Genomic DNA, 22058 nt, shown 5'->3' with positions numbered 1-22058 from the left:
TTTTTTACCCCTAAAAGGCATATTTCAAGTGGTGAGAGACAGTCATAACACCAGTTTTTGTGCTCCAGTTTCCCTCAGCAGGAAGCAGGAGCAGAAAGACTGGTGCATTAGGACACCTGAGACTTTTCTCCAGCAGATGCTAAAGAGAAGCTGCCACTTTTGGCCAAGAAAGAAAAAAACAAAAACAAAAACAAAACAAAACAAAACCAAAACAAAAAAAACCAACCAAACAAACAAACAAAAAAAACCCACCAAAACCAACAGGTTCTCCAAGGGGGTGGAGTGGGCCTGAATGAGTCCTGAGAAGTTATAGAGAAAAAGGGAATGCTGGAAGCAGAGGCAGCCCCACCAGGAGATGCTGGCACAGGGATGAGGGTTCCAGCAAAAGCTGTGCTAAACACAGAAGAGGCATTCCTTGAATTCCACAATCATATTAACCTGTTAATTTATACACCATCTCTGTACAAAAATAGAAGGGTTCTAATAAGATTAACAATATTAAATAAATATTTAATAGAAAAAGTCTTTGGCCTAGTTCATAGCTCATCCTTTGGGTTGATGTTCATTTCACTGGGTCCTCGATGCTCCTGGTCCAACATTGCAATCACTTCATCTGCCTGGATTCGTTCCTGAAAGAGGGGAAGGGAAGAAATGGTAACAGCAGAGCCTCAGTGCCTGCTCCAGCTAATTCAGTGAGGCTCAGGCTGCTGGGAGGACACACAGCAAGGATGTTATCCCAGAACCAGCAGAGTAGGTGAGAGGATGGGGAGATCCTGGGATTCCACCTCAATGCCTGATTCCCTCCTCCCTGCAAGGCTGCAGTGGCTGGGGCAGAGCTGATGTTCTGTAGTTCCCTTACCACACTCCACTAGCAGCCACTGCCACAGCACACCCTCCTCCTGTCCCCTCTGCTTGTTGTTGATTTCCAGCTCCCCAGGCAGGACTGATCTCCTACCATACAGGCACCAAGCCTGGAGGAATTTCTGCTAGTGCAAAAAGACTAAGAGACACTGAATTGCATGTCTTAAAATAAACTTTTCCCCAAACCTTGCAGCCCACCTCCATCACAAGGCAAGGGAATGAGGGTTTTGCATTCTCCCTGCATTTAGTTTTGCTCGGTCTTGTATCTTTTATTTTTACAAAGCAGAATTGCTACCAATGGGAGGCAGGGGCTGGTACATCAGCTTTCTAAAACATAATGTGGAGGGTGCCTGGTGAAAGGCATCACAGCCCAGATCTTCCAAGGCATCTTGGGTGCCCAGAGCCATGGACTTCAAGTTGCCAAAATGCTTGTGAGAGGACTTAGCAGCAGGACTCACACAGCACCCTGAGCTGCTCTGGAGGAGTTCCCATCCATCAGGCTGCTGCCACTAGGTGTCAGAAATGGCCAGCCCAGCCCTGCATGGAGCCCTTCCATGCCCCACTCAGCATCCCAACCCAGCACTGCACCCCACTGGCCCAGGGTGACCAGGACCAGGACTTGGCAGGAAAAATCTGTCCTGGGGCAACCAGCTTGTGGGAGTGCTGCTGTGGGGGCTATAATGGGAGAAAAACAGATGTACTGAGACTGCAGAAAATAAGATGGTCCTGGTTCCTCTGGGATGCTGGGTATGCCCCAACTCCCCTGACATCTCGATGGAGGGACTCACCAGCTCTCTGTACAGAGGGTCCAAGGTGAACCAGAGAGCCACAGCGCAGCGCTGGCCTTTGGTGACCGCCTTCACCCCGTGGGGGTTCTCACCGCCCGACGAGAAGCTGATCATCCTCCCACACTTGGGCTTGATGGAGGCCTGCAGGGAAACAGCACAGCTAGGCTGGCAAGGGACTGCTCACCATGCTCCAGGGCTTGGGACCTCCCTGGGCATCCCTCTGCATCACCCTAGCACCTGATGAGCTGTTTGGGGCGGGCATGTAGAGCTCTGGGCACGGCTGGCAAAATGTGTGGGGTAAACAGGGAGGTGTGAAGCTTGTTCCTGCTGTGCAGACATCGTGCAGAAAGGACATAATGGCATGGAGTCTCTGCAAAGCCTCCAGTTCACCACCTAGAGCAAAATGGGGCCATGGCATAATGGGCCCATGAGGGACCTCCAGGGAGGTCCAGTGTAAGCCTGGCATGGCTGTGAAATATCTTTCTTTCTTCTCTTGGCAGAGTCGACAAGTGTCCTGCAGGACCTCGGGAACAGAACTGCCAACCAAACCAACCCTCAGGCACTTAAGCAGACACAATCTACTCTCCAGCTTTTCCAGAGACCCCAGCATGGTGCCCAGACCTCTGTCCAACCACAGAAGAGTGGGTGCACAGCTTCCTTAATGGACCCAAACAGAGGTGAGGGCTCATGCCTAAGTCACATCCCTCTCAGAGTCCATCACTGTGACCCACTCTGGAACAAGAGACTTGCCTCTGTATGGAGACACCAGTTCATGTTTGACCACAAGATGGGGTGGCAGCTCAGCAGTCCTCCAGGCCAGGGACAACTACCAGCCATCCATCTGCCTGCACTGGGGGTGGGGAGAACCCCTAATCCACAGGTTTACTTCTTGGGGCCTCTAGGGAGGGAGCAGATGGTCTGTGCACCTCTGCAGCACGATTTTGTATGGCTGTTTGCAAGGTAGGAGCCACAGGCTGCCCAGAGAAGCCCAGAGCCCTGAGCATGGACTGCTGAGGAACACTTTTGGCCCACAGCACCAACTCACAGTCACAGTTTTGGCGTCCATCTCGGTGAAAATGAACTCGCCACCTTCAAAATCTGCGTTCATGTACAGGAGGGCACTGGGGAAGGAAGTGGGAAACCCCAGTTAGGGGAGCACTGGGGAGGTCTCAAGGCTGACCCCCATCTCCTGGACAGATCCCACATTGCTCCACTGGGACATGGGTGGGGGACAGCCAGAGGGAGAGAAGTCCCGAGAGAGATTCCTTCCCTTCCCTCCTACCTGTAATCCCGAAAGGTGTAGGCAGGAGGCTCCTTCCAGCACTCGTTGGCTTCGGGGTCCAAGAGGCAGTTGTCAGCATGGATGGGATGGCTCAGATCATTCCTGCGCTCCTGCTGGCCTAGGCAGGACCATGTGGAGGAAGGGGGAAGGAGAAGGGATGGATGAGATGGAAATGCTATGCTCTGTGGGATCCCATCATGGGGTGGGAGACTACCCTGACCCCACTCCAGGTGGTGCTCACAGGTGAGAAGAGGAAAGGAATGGGTGGGGAGGAAAGGCAACATCCTAATGGCTGGGGAGAAAAGGCAAGATCTGCACAGCTCTGCAGGGAAGTGAGATGGAGGGCTGGGGCTGGAGTGGAAAGGAGAAGGGACAGACAATAGGAGGCAAGAGAAAAGGGAGGAGAAAATAGGAAGAGTTGCAGATATGAAAACCAAGAGACATCCCAGAAATTAATTTTCTGGGGACAGCAGTGCCCCCTTTTTGCTGCTGTGGGATGCTGACTTTGCCCAGCCCTTGGCCATCAGTTTAAGCATTAAGCAAAACAGAGCTACTCTGAGCTCATAAACCCCATGGAGAGCTGAACCCCTCCCATGCTCCCTGCTCCTCTGCCACCCCGACTCTCACCGGAGAGCGCGGTGCGGCACACCAGGTGGGTGTAGGAGAAGTAGAGCGTGGAGTTGAGCAGGAAGTAGGACTCGACGATCCTGCGCGCCTTCTCGCTGATGTCGTAGAACAGCCGGGCACTCCTCAGCGGGACACGGCCCTCGTAGCCATACTGGGCAAGGAGAGGGGCAAAGGGAGGTCAGTGTCACATGCAGACTGGGAGGGAGGCCACAGGAGAGGAGAAAAAGGAGGAGGGAGCTGTACCTTGAGGGCTTTGAGGACAGTGGCTCCTTCAAATCTCTCATTCGGGGTGTGGGGGGAGGTTTTGCCCCTGTAACCATCTCCAGCCAACATGATCCCCTGGAAAACACGAAGACAGATGAGTGGTGAACTGGTTTGTCAGGAGAGAGGGATCTGCAATGGATGTACATGGCACCCTCTTACCAAATCCCCCCAGGGCTGCATTCACTGGGCCAGGTGAGTTGGGGTGGAAAGGTGCTGCAGCTCTCTGTGAGCACAGGATATCAACCACCCACCCCCTAACTGGGGATGTTCAGGCACCCTCAGTCCCTTCCAAGCTCAGTTAATGGTGAATGAGAAGGCTCCTTTGGGGTTGTTATAACATGGGGAAAGAGCTCTTTCTGCACATGCTCTGTCCAGCAGCCCAGGATGGAGCAGCAGCTCCCGTGCTGCAGCTATGGGTGTGCACTAGGGACAAGCATCCACCTGCTCTCCACAGGCATCCTGCCATCAGCTGTAACACTCAGCAAGGCATGAACCCATGGTCTCCAGAGGCTGATCACACATTCAGCTGTCACTCAGCCCAGGGCCATTGCCACTCACGCTGGCCACCCTGTGCAACTCCCGGCACTGCTCCTCCGAGATGACGTTATCCAGCAGCACTCGCTGGGTGCCATTCAGCTGCTGAGAGTTGTAGACAAACTTCACGTCACTGTAGAGAAGAGGCCCCCCTAAGGAGAAACACAAAACCATCCTGCTGAACATGCCCTGGCCTTGCTGACATCTTTTACAGTGGCTGGAGGCTGGCTGAAGTCACCCAGTTGTGCTGACAGGCCAAGAGCTCCACAGCAGAGAGCAGAGTATGGCCTCCCATCAGTAACAAAAGAAACAGAAGCAATGGGAACACAAGGAGAGGAAATCAATTTTATGCAGCAGCATCAGCATTTTCTACCTTCTCAACAGCTGCCTTGCAAGTGCAGGGACCACAGCCTGGAAACACCAAACCCCAGTGGGACACAGGGAGAGACAGGGACAGTGGCTAACTTGGCTCTCCAGCCCAGCTGTCAACACCAGTGTAGGTTCCCATTGCATTTGTGCTCTGTGGATGCTGCTGGCTTGGCATGCAAAGCCACCCTCTGCAACATCCATGTTTTTTGCCTGCCATACACAGAGAAAACCTCACATGGTGCTGAGCTTGCAGCAAGCATTGATCTCCTCCAAGAAGGAGGGCAGGGAGTGGGTGAGCCAGAGAACTCTCAGGATAATCCTCCTCCACTGAGGCAGAGGAGCTGCCATGGCTGTCCCTGCCATCCCTCACATCCTGCCTCTGAGCTGCCTCCCTCTGCCTGCAAGCTTTTTACCAGAGGTTTCAATCCATCCCCATCAAATTTGACTGATCAAACAACCAGAGCAAGGTCCCTAAACCACCATCTTTTGAAGCCTCTTTCATGCATTCATCAAAGAAAGAAAAGGAAAGAAATGGTAACAATAAAAGCCTAAACCAAATGTTTCTCCAGGAGAAAAATGTAATACATCTAATTGTGAAGAAAATTATTTGTTGTCAGAGACAAGCAAGGAAATAGAGGAAAGAGAGCTGCAGAGTTCTTCCCACCATGTGGTACAAGGACACTTAACTGTGACAATGCTTTTGCAACTTTTACTTTTCCTGTCTATTGAGTCAACTTTTCCTGTCTATTGAGTCAAAACTGTGCTCTTGGCAGGTCTCCTTGACCTATGGAGGACACGTAAGCTCCACAAGCCCCATCATTAGCTCACAGCTTTATTTCTAAAGAGTTAGGTTTCTTGCAAATGGAAAATATGGGATGTTTCTGGTGTTCACTGTGCTGATTTTGTGCTTGATAACCACACTTATTGCAAATGCAGCTGGATCGGAATCAGAAGTCTCAAATCCAAACTCCTGGCATGCTCCAACACAGGGCTGAGTTTTCCAGCTCAGCTGTTGCTCTTCCCCAGCCATAAGCACATGAAGGATGAACATGGAAGGCATCCCTCAACACGTCCAACATTTCTTATTGTTCCTCCCAAGGAACTAATGGGGCAGCTCTGTGCCATGGACACTGAACCCCTGTCCCACACTGACAGTGTTCTCCCACCTGCTTTCCTTGCCTCTGCCTGCTCTAAGCACCAGCAGAGAGACAGACCCGTGTCTGTGCTCTGTGAAAAACACCCTAAAAAACTGAGGAATTCTTTGGTCTTTTGGGAGTGAATTGGCAGAAATGAGGAAGGGGGGAAGGACAGAAGCACAGAAGAGTACAGAAATAAAATAGATTTTCTCTTTCGGCCTTTTCTTTTTCCAAGTAAAAAGAGAAAGAGAAAAAAAGAAACAGAGAAAGCAGCAGTTAGATGGAAAAAAAATCCCAGTTTCTTTTTGATGGTTTCAGTTTTCTTTGTAAACAAAAACATTCTAAGTAAACTAGAATAAAAGCACAGAAAGAAATAAAAACAGAAAGAAGGACTCTGGAATTACTTGGTTATAAACAGCAAACAGGCCAGTAACTACAATTCAACCAGCTCTTGGCTTAAACAAGATCTTTGGTATCTTCCTGTGGTATTTGCCTATTTTATGTACAGCTAGAGAAGGGATAACAGCACTGAACAAACACTGAGCAGCTTTACACAACTTGGGCTGGGGAAAGCTGTGAAATTCCCCAAAAAGAGCTACCACCCATTGCATTACAGGGAGGTTTAATTGCCTGCTGCTGTGGAGCTGGCTCACTAGAGACACAAGACACCTCCTGGCTTGAGACCCTGTTGTTTTGCAGCAAGGACTGCTTTGGTGCTTGGCTACAATATTGTTTTTCAAAATTGTTAAGGGGAAAAATCCTGTCTTTAGTAGAAGATGTTATGGTGTTTTCTGTGGTTGCTGAAAATGTGCTGAAATCAGTTGAAATGTCTGCTGACAGGCTTATAAACAAGTGATTTCATGTGAACTAAGACACAAAGTCATAAGCTTAGTCTGCAAAGAGAAGTGGTTGCTAGTATGGTGTGATCCAGCACATTTAGCAAAGCATCAGGACAGGCTGCTTCCAGCATCCATCCTTCTGAAGCCTGGACAACACCCTGATCTTAAAAAGCACCTGCACAGAAGACTCCTGTTTGCTGGTTTGCTTTCCCCATGGTGAGGAAGACCCAGCCTTCCAGCTCCACATCTCAGGGCTCTGTACTGAGTAGCCCAGCAGGTGGGAAAAACAAGTCCAAGGGCACAGGAGTGCCCTGGGATCCACAGACCCAGAAATGCTGTGGCACACTGAAGACTTGTCTCTTAAACAAAACTTGAACTCTCTCACATAGAAATGGCCCTCATTGCTCAGTGGCCAGCCTTTGCAGTCTGTAGTCTCTAGCAACAGGAAAAAAAACCCCAATTTTGTTGAGACACGTTTATCAGCCCTACCCTCCTTCAGCTCTCGTTCTGGCTTTGGCATGGGTTTCTTTGTCAGGGACAGCCGGGGCCCATCCTCTGGTTCACTGCTGATACTTGATGGGACACTGAGGAGCAAAAGAGAAGAGGAATATCATGACTTTGGCCACAAGTTCTTCAGCTTGAACTTTTGCTCCCTTTGGAAACTAATACACAAAAACCCCAAGCAAATCAGTACTTTGTACAAATGTCACAGCCATACAAGTTGAAGCCCTCACCCTGTGGCAAACATTGCTTTTCTGGCAATGTGAGCAACAGTTTCCACCAACAAATCTGACCAGCACCACTTGCCTCAGCAATCAAGCTCCCTCTAAACCATTGCTGGTGTTGAGGCACTCAGCTAAAATAAGGTTTTTGTGGCAATGTTTGCAGTGGCAAGGGGCAAAGGGCCCTAATTCAACCAGGATGGTGTGCTGGGCGGGTGGGCAGTACCCCTGAGTGGCAGGCTGGTTCCCACCATGAGCACATCCCCTTGATCCCACCGTGGGAGTGGTGGAGCTGCAGCTCAGCTGGGGTGACTGTGGCTCACCTGTGCTCGTCCTGGCGGGCGCCGTACCTGTTCCAGTAGTTCTGTGGGAAAAGAGAGGACAAACTCCTTAACTTTAATGCTGCAGCCAAAGCCAGGGCGTTACCTGCTCTGCCTGACTCCCAGGGACATCAGCCAGCCTCTCTGACTCCATCCCACGTAACTCTGGGCAATGGCCTGAGTCCACCAGATTGAAAATGTGAACCCAAGCTGGCGCAGTGTGACGAGCACCCAGGAAGCCCAGCTTGGCCAGGCACCTGTGCCTCACGCCATCACCACGGCAGTGGCTGAGGCTCCGACACCAAGGCACGAGAGCTGGATGAGGCTGCCTGTGCCTCTCCTTCACCCCAGGAATGCCTTCTTTCCTTGGCCATCACTGTTCTGCAGGGAACAAACCAGGCTGAGACCCCGCACGGGGCGGGTTCTTACCGGCTCCGTGTAGGCGTACCCCAGGCCGGCCGCGGCCGCCCGCAGCAGGCGCGACTCCAGCTTGTGGCGCCGCAGCAGCGCCTTGGCCTCCTGGAAAGAGAAGGAAAACAGGAGCACTTGCACATGGCCCAGCTTTTTCAAGACAGTGGCAATGCAGCTCTGCCTCATTTTCATGCAATGCCGCAGATTGCTGGGGGGTGAGCGGCGCTTGGAGCAACCCCAGGCACAAGGCTGAGACACTCAGTACACGACAGAAGGTGTTCAGCAACCCACCTAGGGAGCCTGAATCCCCAAAACACGTGTCCATAGCTGGCAGAAACCCCTGAGCACCTTGCAGAGCCTCAAAATATCTGGGCAAAAGGCTGGCCAGAGAAACCCCAGCTGCAGAATGAGGAAAAGTTCAGGCTGGTGGGGCAGGGACTGTGGCTGGGCCGTGCCTCAGTTCCCCACATGGAGCCTGGCCCTGGGATGCCCTCAGAGTGCTTGGATGGGGGCCACAAAGCAAAGCCAGCTGGAAACTGTCCATCAGTTTATCTTGAATAAAAAATCTGCAAACAAAACACTGGTATTTCTCCCAGAAAACTACTGTGCAAAGCAAAAATAAATTATTTTCTTTTACAGAAAACTTCAAAACACTGTAAACAATTAAATGTTTTTGTCAAATAGGGTTTTTTTCCTAGATTCGTTTTGTGAGGAAACCAACATTTTTTTGTTGTTTTCCTTTTTATAATTTTGCTTTTATTTTTTAGTACTTTACCAAATTCACCTTGATTTCCCTAGAAGTCAAGGAATTCCACAGGAATGGAAAAACCAGTTCCTGCCAGTTCCAATGACCAGTGATGGGATGGGATGGGATGGGATGGCATGGCATGGCATGGCATGGCATGGCATGGGAGGAACTTCTATGATTAAGGCACCCCCAGGGCCACAGATAAGGGCTGCCCATACTGGAGAGGAAGCCTGTCCTGCTGGGTGATGGAACACACATTGTTTGGGATTTTGACCCCAGCCTAACCCTGTGATAGCAGAGCTACTGTGTGCAAAACAGGCTAAACTCCAAGCTCAGAGACTTGAGAGTAATGCTGAGATCCCAGCCTCCCCTGGGAAAGTATTTCCCAGCCCTGTCTGAAGAGATGCTGCCCTTTGCTTGGTGTTTCATTGCATTCCTCCTCCCCATGTCCGTCACAGCACTGGGCAAGAGGAGGGTTTACACTGTTGGTCACTGCCCTCCCTGCCCTTGCTCAGGCTTTACTAGGCTGAATTCCCCATTTAAAGCAAATCCTGTCCACCAGCTTCTCCCCCACACCAGCAACTCTGAACTTGCACCCTGAAAATCACCCCCTCAGCATCACCAGCAAGCCCAGCACTGCTGCTTTTTTTTTTTCAAGTGGTCCCGCAGGGGGAAAGTGGCCAAGCTGCTTTTATTGCCACCGGATTGTTTTGTTAAAGCCTCCCACCAAGAGCTCTGAGGTGTCACTCACTCTCACCTTTCTGGGCTTGACGGTGGCTGGATCCACTGTCCCTTCCAAGAGACCCTTGTAATAACCTGCATTCTCCAGGACATCTTCATCGTCCGGGTGGAAGAGCAGGTAGGACTTGGCACACTCCAGGGCTTTTACGTAGTCACCAACTGGGAGACAACACAACAGTGGTCAGGGGGGCACAGGGGGCTCACACAGAGCCCAGGAGGGGACTCTGCAGGGAGGAAACACAGCCTGAGCTCCCCAACAGCTGAAGAGGCAGCCCAGGACTTTATAGGGCTCTTTTGATGCCACTTTGTCTTAATCATTCCACTTCACCAGCAAGGAAACTGAGGCACAGAAACCAGACTTTTCTGCTATCATGCACAGACCAGATGGTATCCAAATTGGATCCAGCTGGATGGGCAGGACATGGATACTGTCTGGCATCAAACTGCTTCTTATCTGTGCAGTATCTCTCAGGGCCCAGGGGTTTTCACCCTAACCTCTAACTGGGCAGAGGATTAAAGAAGCCTGTACAACATATATGGACTCCTCCTACTTTCTTCCCATTGATGAATGAAGAATCTTAATAATTTAATAGCAATTTTGATCCTTGCACAGTCTGCCCTTTTCAGTAAAGAGTTATTAGCAAAAGCCTGAGAGAGCAGATTGCTGCAGATTTTTATTTTCTTTTATGCAACAGAACATAATAAAATAGCACACAGAACCACACAACTGGGCATCATTTCTTAGTACTGCCAACCCCTGACATTTTGCCATGCTACCAACTCCTGTGACTTTACTGTGAATCTTAAAATATTTGGTAATTGGCAAAAATTGGCATCTTGGGATAAGCTTGACCTAACTCATGTATCTGTTATATATTAATTTAGAAAATGTATCAGTTCATTTCAGAAAATGTGAAACATATAATTCTCAAGGATTTTAATATCAAATGGCAAATGAAAGAACACTAAAAAAGCATGATTTATTTAAAGAATAGTAATGTTTAAGCTAAAAGTTGGGCTTTTAAAACCTGACTGATGATCTAAAACACCTTCATAAAACTACTAAATTGTATTTCAGTCAACCTGACTTTTGAAGAGACAATTTCCAACGTCCTTTGCTTCTCTTTCAGACCATGCCTCTGCATCACTGCAGTGTGGACATCAGGGGAAGCAGCTTTACTCCCACATGGAACAATTTGCACTTGCACAAAATGAACAGAACTCATAGCAGGAGCTGTGAGGAACAGTCCAAGAGCCCTTACCTCTGTAATAGGCAAACTGCAGGTAGTCGTAGTGGAGGGGAAGGAAGTTCTCGATGGGCGAGATGCGGCCCGAGCGCGTGGCCAGCTCCCGGACACAGTCGTGCTTGCAGGCCAGCACCTGCAGGTAGTGATCTGCCAGGAAAACAGGCACAAGGGGGTCTGAGCTGAGAGGGAAGGGGACGGTGCCCAGACAAGGACAGACAGAGGCTCAAACTCCTGAGCTGAAGGATGGGCAACTCACACTGATTTGGCACGGCAGGTGAGTGTGCACCGAGGGAAAGAGCTAAGGTTCCTCCCCAAAGCCAATCTCACAGAGTTGTAGTTATGTTTTTGCCCCCTTTAAGAAACGCCTTCCTCCTTTTCTCAACTGTAGAGGGAGCCTGAGCATCTCTTTGGTGTGGCAGGAGCTGCTGCAGCGTGCAGGGACTGCAGGTAGCACTTCAATCCCAAGAGACAAACCCAGAAAGCAAGCAGAGAGGTGAAGACAAGGTAGCCACATGTGCTGCCACATGAAATCCAGCTCCAGAGTCCCTTCCTTCATCTCATCTTTAATCCTCTCCTTTCCTGCAGCAAGAAAGCTCCTTTTTTAGGATGTTTAGCTAAGAGGGCTTGGTGCAGAGTCTCAGCACGACTCAGCAAGGCCAGTCTGAAAGGTCCAAGGGGCAAATCTGGGCAGCAGAAATCCCCATGTGTGCTGCGTCTCAAAGATGAGGCATCCCCCAGAGAATCACAAGCACATGATGAACATCTGCCATTAACAAATTTTCTTAATTAATGGGACTCCATCATATAGGCAGGCATTGTACCAGCTGTACAACTTCAAAGCCAACACTGACATCTGATTCCATTTTGGAGCCTTTGCTGCAATGTACTTACAAATCTAATTTACTTGCTCTGTCTCTGCACACCATTAAAAACCTTAAGAAACAAACACAAGCTTGAAAATAATCATGTGCTCAGCTACCAAAATATTTCTTAGAGCTGCCATAAAAACCACCTGAGGAATTTGCAATGAAATCAAGTGGAAACTCAGAACAGTGCCTATTTTCTCTTGTCAGATAGCCTGATTAGTTATCTGACTTATCATGCACATCCAGGGTATAGCATTAGGAAAAGCAAGAAGGGAAAGGACATAAATCATATTGTTGTAATTTAAACCTGTTTAAGCATCCTAGATCCGAAATAATCAATCCATTACTGGGAAGCAGTGCTTTTTCTTGGTACTGCAATCAATTCACTGAAATGTATCTGTCCTTGGGGGTAAAGGTGAGAGTGTTTCAACCCCAAGCAGCAGCACAGCAAATCAGTTTGGGATTAAAGAGAAATGAGTTTGGGAGAAACCTGAACTCTCTTTTCTTGGTACGTTATGTGTTCCCACTCCCTACTGAAACATTTGGGCCTGAGTGCCTGGACCAGGGGTGAACTTTGAATTATGCTGTCCTGGAAGGAGCCACCTAGTTTCCTATAGAAAAGCAGCTTAATCAAGGATCTTACTTCCCTCCCTCAACTCCATGTTCCCTTGGGTGCCTGAATGGTGCTGGGGTTTGGGGTTGTTATGGCTGAGCCACAGCGCTTGCAGGGACCATCTGGCTGTTGTCCCTCCCAGGACGTCCTGCTCTGAGCACCACCACACCATGACCCTGTCAGTGCTCAGCAAGGGCCAGCACAGAAACACCTTCAGCTCACTGGGGCTGCACTTGACTTGCCCAGCACAGGGACAGCTTGTCCTGTTCGAAGAGCAGCAGCTTTCAGTGAGAAGGACGCTGGGTTTGCTTTGCCACTGAAGGCTGCTCTCTTGACGGGTGTCCTGGTGTCCTGGTCAAGGCTCTGGAAGCAGGCCTGATCAGCTGACAGCCACACTGGTACCAAGTCAGCCTTTCCAACACTTCTGTTTTTTCAAATGGGTAAACAAACCCCACCAGGACAGCTTCCCATCTGGTATGCTGGTGGTTTCTCCTCTTTGTTGTTTCAATTAGATTTCCTGTCTCGACACAAACAGAATTATACTAACCCAAAAAACATTCTGCATCTGAGTGAAGTATTTTCCACATAAGAAGCAAGATTTCAGGGCTTGATGCAACTCCAAGACCATAAGCAGATAAATAAGATTTCTGTCACCAAACAAACCCTTATTTATTGCTCTTCCTTCCCTTACGACTAATTAAATGTAATCTCATTTCCACTGAGAATGAACTGTTTTAATCCTCTCTGGCTCAGAGCCACACATGCAAATCTGAAGATTACACAGCAATGTTCAATTCTCTCCAGAGATTTCAGTCAAGATCATAATTAGGTGGGCCTCCACTAATGACAAATCCATCCTTTTGGATGGGGAGAAAATCCATGTTACGAGCCTTTTTGGCAGCTTTCCTGGCCACCTGGAACATGGCCAAGAGAACTCTGCTGCTCTCTTCACATGCTCTCAGAAACAGAAAACATAAACAAAGGCCAGCAATGTCTAGATTCCAGGGAGGTGTGTGAGACTGTGTACAGGGGAAACAGGAGCAGTTTATGTAAAGCACCTAAACTTCCAGCTCCAACAGAAAGCTGCAAATGCTCCACGTGTCTGGAAATGTAATTCTTCTACCTCAGCTTCTGTTCAGAACCAAAATGAGATATTCTAGTTCACTGTCCTCTGAGTTTGCACTTTCTGGGCTTCCAGGAGCCTCCTGCAGCGTTACTCACCAGCAGCAGAGATGAAGGGAAGACCCTTCAACAAATCCAGCTAAAGGCCCAAACTCAGTAACTAAAAACATTTCAGGGCCAAGGGTGAGAACTCTAAAAATGCAAAAACATCTCACCTGCAATAGCTTCATAGAGACCAGCCTTGTAATCCAGGTACTCGTGCTCCTCAAATCTCTGCGGTCCCTCGCACATGACCTGGCAATCCTCATCCTCGGAGTAGTATCCTTCCAGGGCACGCTCCAGGAACTCAATGGCCAGCTCGTACTCCTCCCTGTCATAGTGCCTCACCCCAGCACTGTAGTCCTCCTGCAAAGCAGGCAGGCAGAACACAAACCATGAGCAGGCCATGCTGCCTGGAGCATAGCACCCTGCCCTTGCCACCTGCAGATGCTTCTCAAAAGGAGGTACAAGGGGTCTGGCACAGGGACAGGACCATCTCCTCAGATACCTATCAGATATAACCACTTGTACCAAACCATGTTTAAGTTGTTGATGGACCAGTGGAACCTAATAGCCTGCCTAAATGCTCTTCTGGACTTCTCCATACTTAAAGAGAATCCTTAGCGCCACTCCTAGATTAGCATTATATAAAAAGAATAATAATTTTTTGGGGTCCTTTTTGGGTTTTCTTTTTGTGTTGTTGTCTTTACCTTCCCACCAAACAACAACACTGAATGCCAAGGGAACAGATTGGTCCTAACCTAGAATGTTTTAATTTTTTACTAATTGTTTCTTCAAATGGTCCCTAATGAGCACCTCCATTAATTACACCCAACTGCGATCCCTGCTCCTGTGAAATTGGGAAGTAGGGGGTGGCCTTGGCATTTGACTTGGGCTTTTGCTTTGTGGAGGTGGAAACAGCTGACACTCTCCTTCCTGCCACTCTGCATCCTCACCACCACAGCCACCCATATGCATGTACCCTGCCCAGGTGGCAGAGCTCAGGTCAAAAGAAACACACAGGAGCCAAGATCTATCATGGAGGAAACACACAGGATCTGAGATGTCCTGGAGGCTTCTATCAAAGCTGTCTGCTGGTGTGTGTTCACAGCCATGGATGACCCCAGAGTTCTCTGAATAGAGGGACCAGCCTGGGGATGTAGCTCTCAAACAAAGAGCAGAATGCCTAGAGAAGGCAGGAGCAGGCTTGCCTTAAGGGAAAATGCTGAAAGGGAGCATTTCTTTTGCTGTATTGATAAGAATTTCCCCATTCATAGATTAATCCCTTCTGGCCTCCCAGCCTCTCCTCTCCAGACTTCCTGACACTTAAGCTGGGCACCTCTTCAGCCTCAGACTCACCATGTGCTGCCTGGCCTCCTGGTCAATCAAGCTGACTTTCCCTGACGTGGTCTTGTACTTCTCGAGGTCCTGCTGTATCTCCATGTGCTCAGGGTTTGCCATGAAGAAGGTGTGAGCTGCATTTGCTGCCTCCTCCAGCTTGTTCAGCTGTAACAAGGTGAGAAAGACCAAGTGAGATTGCTGATGTAGAAGGTGAACACAGCAGTTCATGCTGCATCCTCTGCCATCCTTTTGACACCATTGGACTGGGAAATGATGGGACAACCAAGGAGAACCTGAATGCAGAGGCTAAAGAAGAAAGCTGAATTGAGAGAAAAGCCCCATATAAGTGAAATGGAAAAAGCTGGAGCTCCTGAGAGCTAGACAAGTCACTGCAACAGGGTCTGTTGGTGATGGGATCCAGCCTGTTTTCCTCTCAACTCAGCTACCCCAACCCCCTGCACAGTCCCAGGTGGAAAGATGCTCTCATGAGATATGAGATGGAGAGAGGAGGGGAAAGCAGCTACAAAGACTCTCTCTCTAAAAGCCTTGGAGTCTGAGCTATGTCCAGGCTGAGGGCTTCTGCTTGGAATCAGGGACTGAGGACCATTTATTAAGCTCAGATGTGTATAGCTGCAAAAGGCCAGACTCTGCTAATGGTGGCAGAGGTATAAAGAGAAGTTTATTTTGATATACCAAATTATTTTGGGTGTAGAGATTCAGAACTGAGACCAGACATCAGTTTCACCCTGGAGAAAGCTTCATAAACAAACAGAACTGTTACTGCCAAACACATCCATGGCAGCTGCTGGGAGCAATCAGGAGCAGAACAGATGTTCAGGTGAAACCTCTGCCCGAGCTAGCAAGAGAGAAGTCACTAAACACTTGCTTCTGAAAGAAAGCCAACACCACTGAGTACCAGCAAGCTGCAGTCAGGTCCCTGGGATACATCAGCAGTCCAACCCAAACCTGTCAGCCAGGGCCAGGCTAATGCTAGCCCAGGCTAGGCTGTGTCCAAGTGTTCTCCTTGACAGCAAAACCCACACCAAGCCCCGTGCCACTGCTGCAAGGCTGCTCCTGAGGCACCAGAGCCAGCAAGCTCAGGCACATCCACGTGACATGTCCAGCAGGTCACCTGCACAGGTACCCAGCAGACAAACCCTGCAGCAGAATGAGAACAGAGAGCTGCAGGGAAGCAGCAGGGCAGACAGGCTCCAGGGCAGAGCTAGCCCAGGGAGCACACAGGAATGTCCCCACAGGAAGGTGAGAGCCACGGCATCCCTGCCTGCCCCACGTCTGTGCACCAAAGCAAGCTGCGCTGCAGTGCCCACAGAAACGCAAAACATTTGCCTTGTGTAAACTTCAGAAGCTTTTAAGGATTATCTCTGTACTGACAACATGTGCAGGGAAGCCAGATTTTACTGCAAAAACAACATCGATTCCAGTCTTTCATTTGGAGTTTTCCAAAGGACACCACTCTCCATAATAATCCCTTGGCTTTCCAGCAGGCATGAAAAATGACTATAATAAATTTTTAACCAGGACAGAACATACAAAACCAAAACCCCTTCAGAGCAGAAGTTTTGTTTGTTTGTTTTTTTTTTAAAGAGACATTCCTCTTCAGAAACATAAATTCCATTTTGAAATAGATCATTTCAACATAATCCTACTCTGGAAAAGTTCATTGCAGCTGGACACCATCGGATGTGGGATAAAGGACTGACCAGAGCATCTCACAAAGGGAATTTTCAGGTCCTGCTGAGTGTCTGTGGGAATGCCACTGCAGCTGGGTATTAGAGACAGTCAAGATGGACCAAAAGGTTTGTTGGAGTTGTGAGCTGCTGACCTGACCCAGAGGACTGCTAAGAAGTCACTATTTGAGCTGCCTGGGGGAATTGCATTCTTCCATACTACAGATTTCTATTCACAAACAGCACCCTGGCTGTGCAGATTTAAAAGGGACTAAAGACCTCTCAAAAGGGAAAGTGGTCCCTCAAGGCACAACCTGCAATAGTTTGCTGTGGGATGTTCTTTTTCCCCTTAGCTCTAGATCCTTTTCAGAAAACTGTCAAAAACTGTCAGAGATCCCAGGATGGGCTTAGTTCTTCTGGATAACATCCATCCCTGTGAAATAGGACAAGCCTGATTTCTAGACAGCAGAAAATTCAAACAAGGCTCACTCTGTGTCTAGTCCTGCTGTCTCTACACAGCAGAGATGACCTTTGGAGTTTGCTAAGTGGACTCGAAGCAGAACATTTCAACTCAATAGCTTGCAATTTATCATGTTCCATATTTGCCTTAGAAAAAGACAAGTAACACAAAGAAGCCAACAGCTGCTAAGTTTGGGGGCAGTTTTTAAGTCAGTGAGTGTATATAAAAGCAAAATTCCTAACTGGTAAGACACGTTCAGCATCTAGCTCTGACATTAGTTATGAAACACTCTGGGGAAACTTCTGCCAAAACACTCTGACTTCACAAGGAGCAGGATATTTTGGTGCTTAAAGGTCTGGGCTGGGACTCAGGACACCTGGACTCAGTTCCTGGCCCTGTCACAATCTCACTGTGCAGCCACTGGAAAAAAATTATTTTGTTTTCTTTGTGCCTGATTTTCCATTGTTTTTAACTAATAACAATAAAAAAAATAGCATTTCTCCCACAGAGTAGTAATTTGCTTATTTGGATGGCAAGCAACTTGGGGGCCATAAGCAAGTGCAAGTGCATAACAACTGCGGAATGAAAATCAGCAAGGAAAAAATGACAAATGTCGACTCACAACCTCCGTATGTGCTCTAAGGTCTGCTTGCTCACCCCACTGGAATGAGATCGCTGGACTCTTGCTGCAGCTTTGCACCAAACCCTGTGTACTTCAGCCAGAGAAGACACAAAAACCCAGAGCATCATCACTGAGAAAGCCCTGGGAAGACCCTGCCCTGTCCATTTTGATGTTAACATGCCAACAGCTAGAGCTGAGAAGGGGAAAACACAACATGTAAGTGATGCTGGGTTTTGATGCTGGAAGGTGGTTGTTTTCCTCATTGAGATTTAGGAGTGGTTCATCTCACAGAAAAATAGGAAAAAAATATTTTTAGCAGCAGAACCTCAGATGAAAGAATTTGAGCAAGCTGCAATTGCTCAGTTTCACTCCAAGCTGGGACAGTGCTGGCCTGGGCTTCAGTGGGATTGTGGCTTCCAGCCTGCAGAGGTGGCTTGGACTAGGAAGGCTGCTGCAACTGGAGCATTGTGCAGGAACAAACACGGGCTGGAGAAAGGACCTGGAGTGAGCATCTTGATCATCACTAGACAACTGAACCCAATTCTCACTGATAACCATTGAGAAAATCCTTTATGGAGCCCTCATGGGCTGCATGGTGACACATAACACAGTAAGGCAGCAAACTCCATGCTGAGCAACCTGATTTGTACCTGTGATGCCACAGTTCCCAACCTGCTGGGCTTAAAACAAGCTGTCTCAATGAAACATGTCTAACTTGCTGCTTGATTTTACCCCCACTTCAGCTGCTGGGTCCCCTAAATTTAGAGGAACACAGAGGATTCATCTCATCACTGACTCCTCAGACTGGCTCAGCTCCATGTGCAGGCACATGTTCTGAATTCACACTTGCCTTCACTCCTTGCAGACAAATGAATTCTGACCAAAGCCCCTCTGGTGCCAGATGCTCAGCAAGCTGGCACAAACTGCTGTCCCCTTCCCTAGGGAAAAGGCCTCACAGCAGCACCAAGGCTTCAGCTGCAGTGACCCAAAACTTGCAGTGCTTTAAGTTTGCTCTCTGGAGCTTGTCAGTGGGGAAAAGGAAGTAGAAGAGGCAGGGTGCCAGGTCTGTGAGACAAGCACTGCACAGCTTTACAGTCAGCTCATGCAGCCAGGGCTGCCCTCCCACCACCTCTGCTTGTGCTGAACACTGACACTGCAGCTTACAGGGGGTAGCTGCTGTAACCAGAGCAACTACAGGCATTCAGCTGCTTCCAGCTCATCCTGAGCTTTTCAGGGCAAAAAACAAGGATGAAAGAGGTGTGAAAGTCAGAGGACTTCAGAGAATGTAGCCAAAGCAATACAGATTCTGACTGCTTGAGAAAAGAGGTCACAGGTGTGATATAACCAAGACCTCAGACTATTTTTCATACTGAGCTCCCACTGCATTGAATTTAACATCAGGTATTGGCAGTTGTCATGCATTCTGTGCTGACTGTCCTAATCCTATCTGTTTCTCGAGGTCGGGATTGAAGGCATTTGAGACGGCATTCCACTTTCAGACTCAGGTGTTTATTATTATTTCTTATCAGTGAAACAGTTTTGTAATCATTTGTTCAGCAGCTTTTCATTAGGAAGGCGCAAATGGCTAACTATCTCTTGTTACAAGGTCTTTTTAAGACTAAACTATCCAATTAAGAATTGACATCTAGATTATTTTCCCTTTTAACCAAATAACTGATCCCTCAAAGCCAGCAATGCGGACTTTTGTCCAATTACAAAATATCACCCAAACCCATGAAGATGAAGGAAGAAGGAAAAGAAGAAGAACCTGCCTCTGCCCTAAAACCTCCATCTGGCTTCATATTTATTTCTATATTCTAAAATCCCAAACTTTAAGTTTTCCACCCTGTGATATTACACACTTCTAACAACTACACACCATAATCCCAGTGCTATTAATCAATTTCTAAAGCCTGTTCCACGACATCAGGTCAAATGCAGTGCTCTCTTGTGGGTCTGTGCCTTTAAGCACATAAAGTTTAAAATTCTCAGCATCCAGGATTCCAACATAATCCAATCTGCTTCTATATTAAGGTATCTTCATCATAAAAAATATAGTTTCAATTATAACTTTTTTTTTTGAGGGGAACAGAAGTAAGGTTTATATATTGGAAAACATGTCAGATCCCTCAGCATTTCTTGCCCTGCCAGGACTGGACCTACCTGCACATAACCTCAGTTAATTGCAAAGCATATATATCTGGCATGGAGCTCGTGATGAAAAATTTCAAACCATTCAGCTGACCTAGAAACCAAAGTTTCTAACCTTGCAGACAATCCCTGGTTTGCTGAACAGATAATGTTTTTCAAAACTTTTCCACAGCTGCACTGCTGCTGTCTTGCATTGAAGGCTTAGTGCAGAGCAAAGCAGAGCAAGGAGGCTCTGGAGCCTGCAAGCACAACAAGGGAAATAAAAGGTTCAGTGTCATGAAGGATTAATCTCGTTGTGTCTGTGCAGAGCTTACTGCCCAGGCCAGAAGCAGCAAGGAGCGGTGAGATGGCTATAAATAACACCTGACCTTGTCTCAACTATTTTATTATTGCAAATAAGGAGGAAGAAATTCTCCAGAGAAGTTAATCAGGAAATTTTCCTTCTGCTGATGGGTCACACATTTGCAGAATGATGCTTGAAGTGTTTGCAGCCCACTATGGCACCAACTGACCCCACAGATACACCAAAATCAGAGATAAAGGCAAGCAAACAGCAGGAAAGGATCTTAATCAAGTGCAGGGAATAGGTACCAAGAACCAAAGGTGTGAAGGCATCTCTAAATTCAGTACCACACCATCCCCTGCTCTCCAAACCTTTTACCAGTTTCCTGTCTTCCAACTCAAGATAAACAGGGCTGCCTCCTATCCCTGCTACTGCTGTGACAGAGGGCAAGAATGATGCATTTCTGGAGGCTTCACATGTATCTTTTCCGAGGCTTTTTCATTTTCAAAAGGAAGACAACCTCCAGCCTGCTTTGGACAGTTCCTCTTAGACCACCCCAGCTTGTGTGCTGCTGCCTACCAATCACTCTGGTAGACCCAAATCCAAAACAGAACGAATTTGCAGGATTGATACAGGGAAAATCTCTCATAAGAAAGGAAATTTAGAAATGGCTTTGGGTTTTTTGGTATTCCAACAAGCAATTTTCAGGACACAAACATATGTGGCTTGGTAGGTGTGTGGTCAAGTGAGCTAACTAGATGATGAATTAAGTCTCCAGAAACTGGGAGATTCTTGGAAACCTAAAACCAAACACCACTTCAATATTCTTTATGGAAAAAAATCTTATAATTAATGAAGACAGAAATCATATTTCTTAATGAATCTCTCACTTGAGCCATGCTGGCATTATTTTATGTGTGCATGAGTTCATGCTGGGCAGACTGACTGGACAACCCTGTCTGAAAGGGCCACTCAGCATTAAAAAAACAAATTAGATTGACCCTCACATTCTCCCTTCCTTCCCTCTCTGACATGCTCTTCTTGAACTGCTCCCAGGCTTGTAAAGAATGAAGATTTCCACACGTTTCTGGCTGTGTACTATATGCTTCAGTGCACACTTGTACAACAAATCCTGCACAAGGAGCAGGGCATTTACTCACAGCAAAACCACTTCCCAGCAGGAAGGACCCTTCCCATATAAATCTCCAACACACTGAAGCATTGCAGGATTCATCTGCAGAGCAAACAGTGGGAAATGTGTTTGTGTTTACTGACCCTTCGATGTGACTGATTGTGAAACACACTCTGAGCCACATTTTGTCCAGGGCAGACACTCAGTTCTGCCTAACAAACTCTGAGAGCAGCTGTGTGTGAAACAGTATTTTCAGTGAGGAAAAGGTGGTATGTATTCAGCCCTCAGGAATCTGTGCAGATGGTTACCAATGAAGTTCCTACACCCCAGAGTTTTCCTTGGCCAGGTAATTAACCAGTTCCCTTGAAGATGAGTAGCATGGGAGAAGAAATACACTCACACACTAATGGCAAGAAGCAGTGCTTGGTACTAAAAGATTCACAGTATAAAACCAGCCAGGCTTTCCATGGCAGAATTTTTTCTTGCATGTCCTACCTCCTGGATATCTGGTTCCAGGTTCCTCAGCTGGAAAAGTATCAAAGATTATCCCAGGCATTTTAAGCTAATGAAATCAAGCAGCTGGGAAAAAGCAGGATGTGACCATCCTTTCCCCAGGGATCATCAGCACTCCTGTAGGCACTGCCTGTTAGACAAATAATGAGCTTTCATCTGATATTATGACTGATAACTGAGAGGCAAGTGGTCCCCAGAGTCGTGGAAATACTGGGGAGAAGAAAGGTGAATCTTACTGAAGACACTGGTGAGGAGTGAGGGAAGCTTTTGCTATCGAGGGAGGAGGATCTCATGCTTTCAGAGGAAAACCAGAAAACAAACTTGGCAGGCAGTTAAAAG

The 22058-nt window shown here is 47.8% G+C and overlaps 1 protein-coding gene across 1 annotated transcript in view; it reads right to left on the bottom strand.

Moving 5' to 3' along the window:
- Positions 1-411: 411 nt before the first annotated feature.
- The window catches only part of P3H2 (prolyl 3-hydroxylase 2), a 62599-nt gene continuing 40952 nt past the window's right edge, over positions 412-22058 (bottom strand). Inside the window, exons 2-15 of the mRNA XM_021536785.2 lie at positions 14889-15035; positions 13706-13895; positions 10905-11036; positions 9659-9801; positions 8172-8261; positions 7746-7786; positions 7190-7284; positions 4381-4508; positions 3802-3897; positions 3559-3709; positions 2932-3049; positions 2695-2770; positions 1650-1790; positions 412-629 (exon numbers count right to left, since the gene is read on the bottom strand). Of these exons, the coding sequence (XP_021392460.1) occupies positions 537-629; positions 1650-1790; positions 2695-2770; positions 2932-3049; positions 3559-3709; positions 3802-3897; positions 4381-4508; positions 7190-7284; positions 7746-7786; positions 8172-8261; positions 9659-9801; positions 10905-11036; positions 13706-13895; positions 14889-15035 (1641 nt within the window). The 3' untranslated portion in view covers positions 412-536. The remainder of the gene's footprint in view (positions 630-1649; positions 1791-2694; positions 2771-2931; positions 3050-3558; positions 3710-3801; positions 3898-4380; positions 4509-7189; positions 7285-7745; positions 7787-8171; positions 8262-9658; positions 9802-10904; positions 11037-13705; positions 13896-14888; positions 15036-22058) is intronic.

Source organism: Lonchura striata, chromosome 10, assembly GCF_046129695.1.
Source record: "Lonchura striata isolate bLonStr1 chromosome 10, bLonStr1.mat, whole genome shotgun sequence".
NCBI classification, from domain to species: domain Eukaryota; kingdom Metazoa; phylum Chordata; class Aves; order Passeriformes; family Estrildidae; genus Lonchura; species Lonchura striata.
Note: the sequence above shows the minus strand (reverse complement) of the source record. Positions and strands in the feature narration are given on the sequence as shown.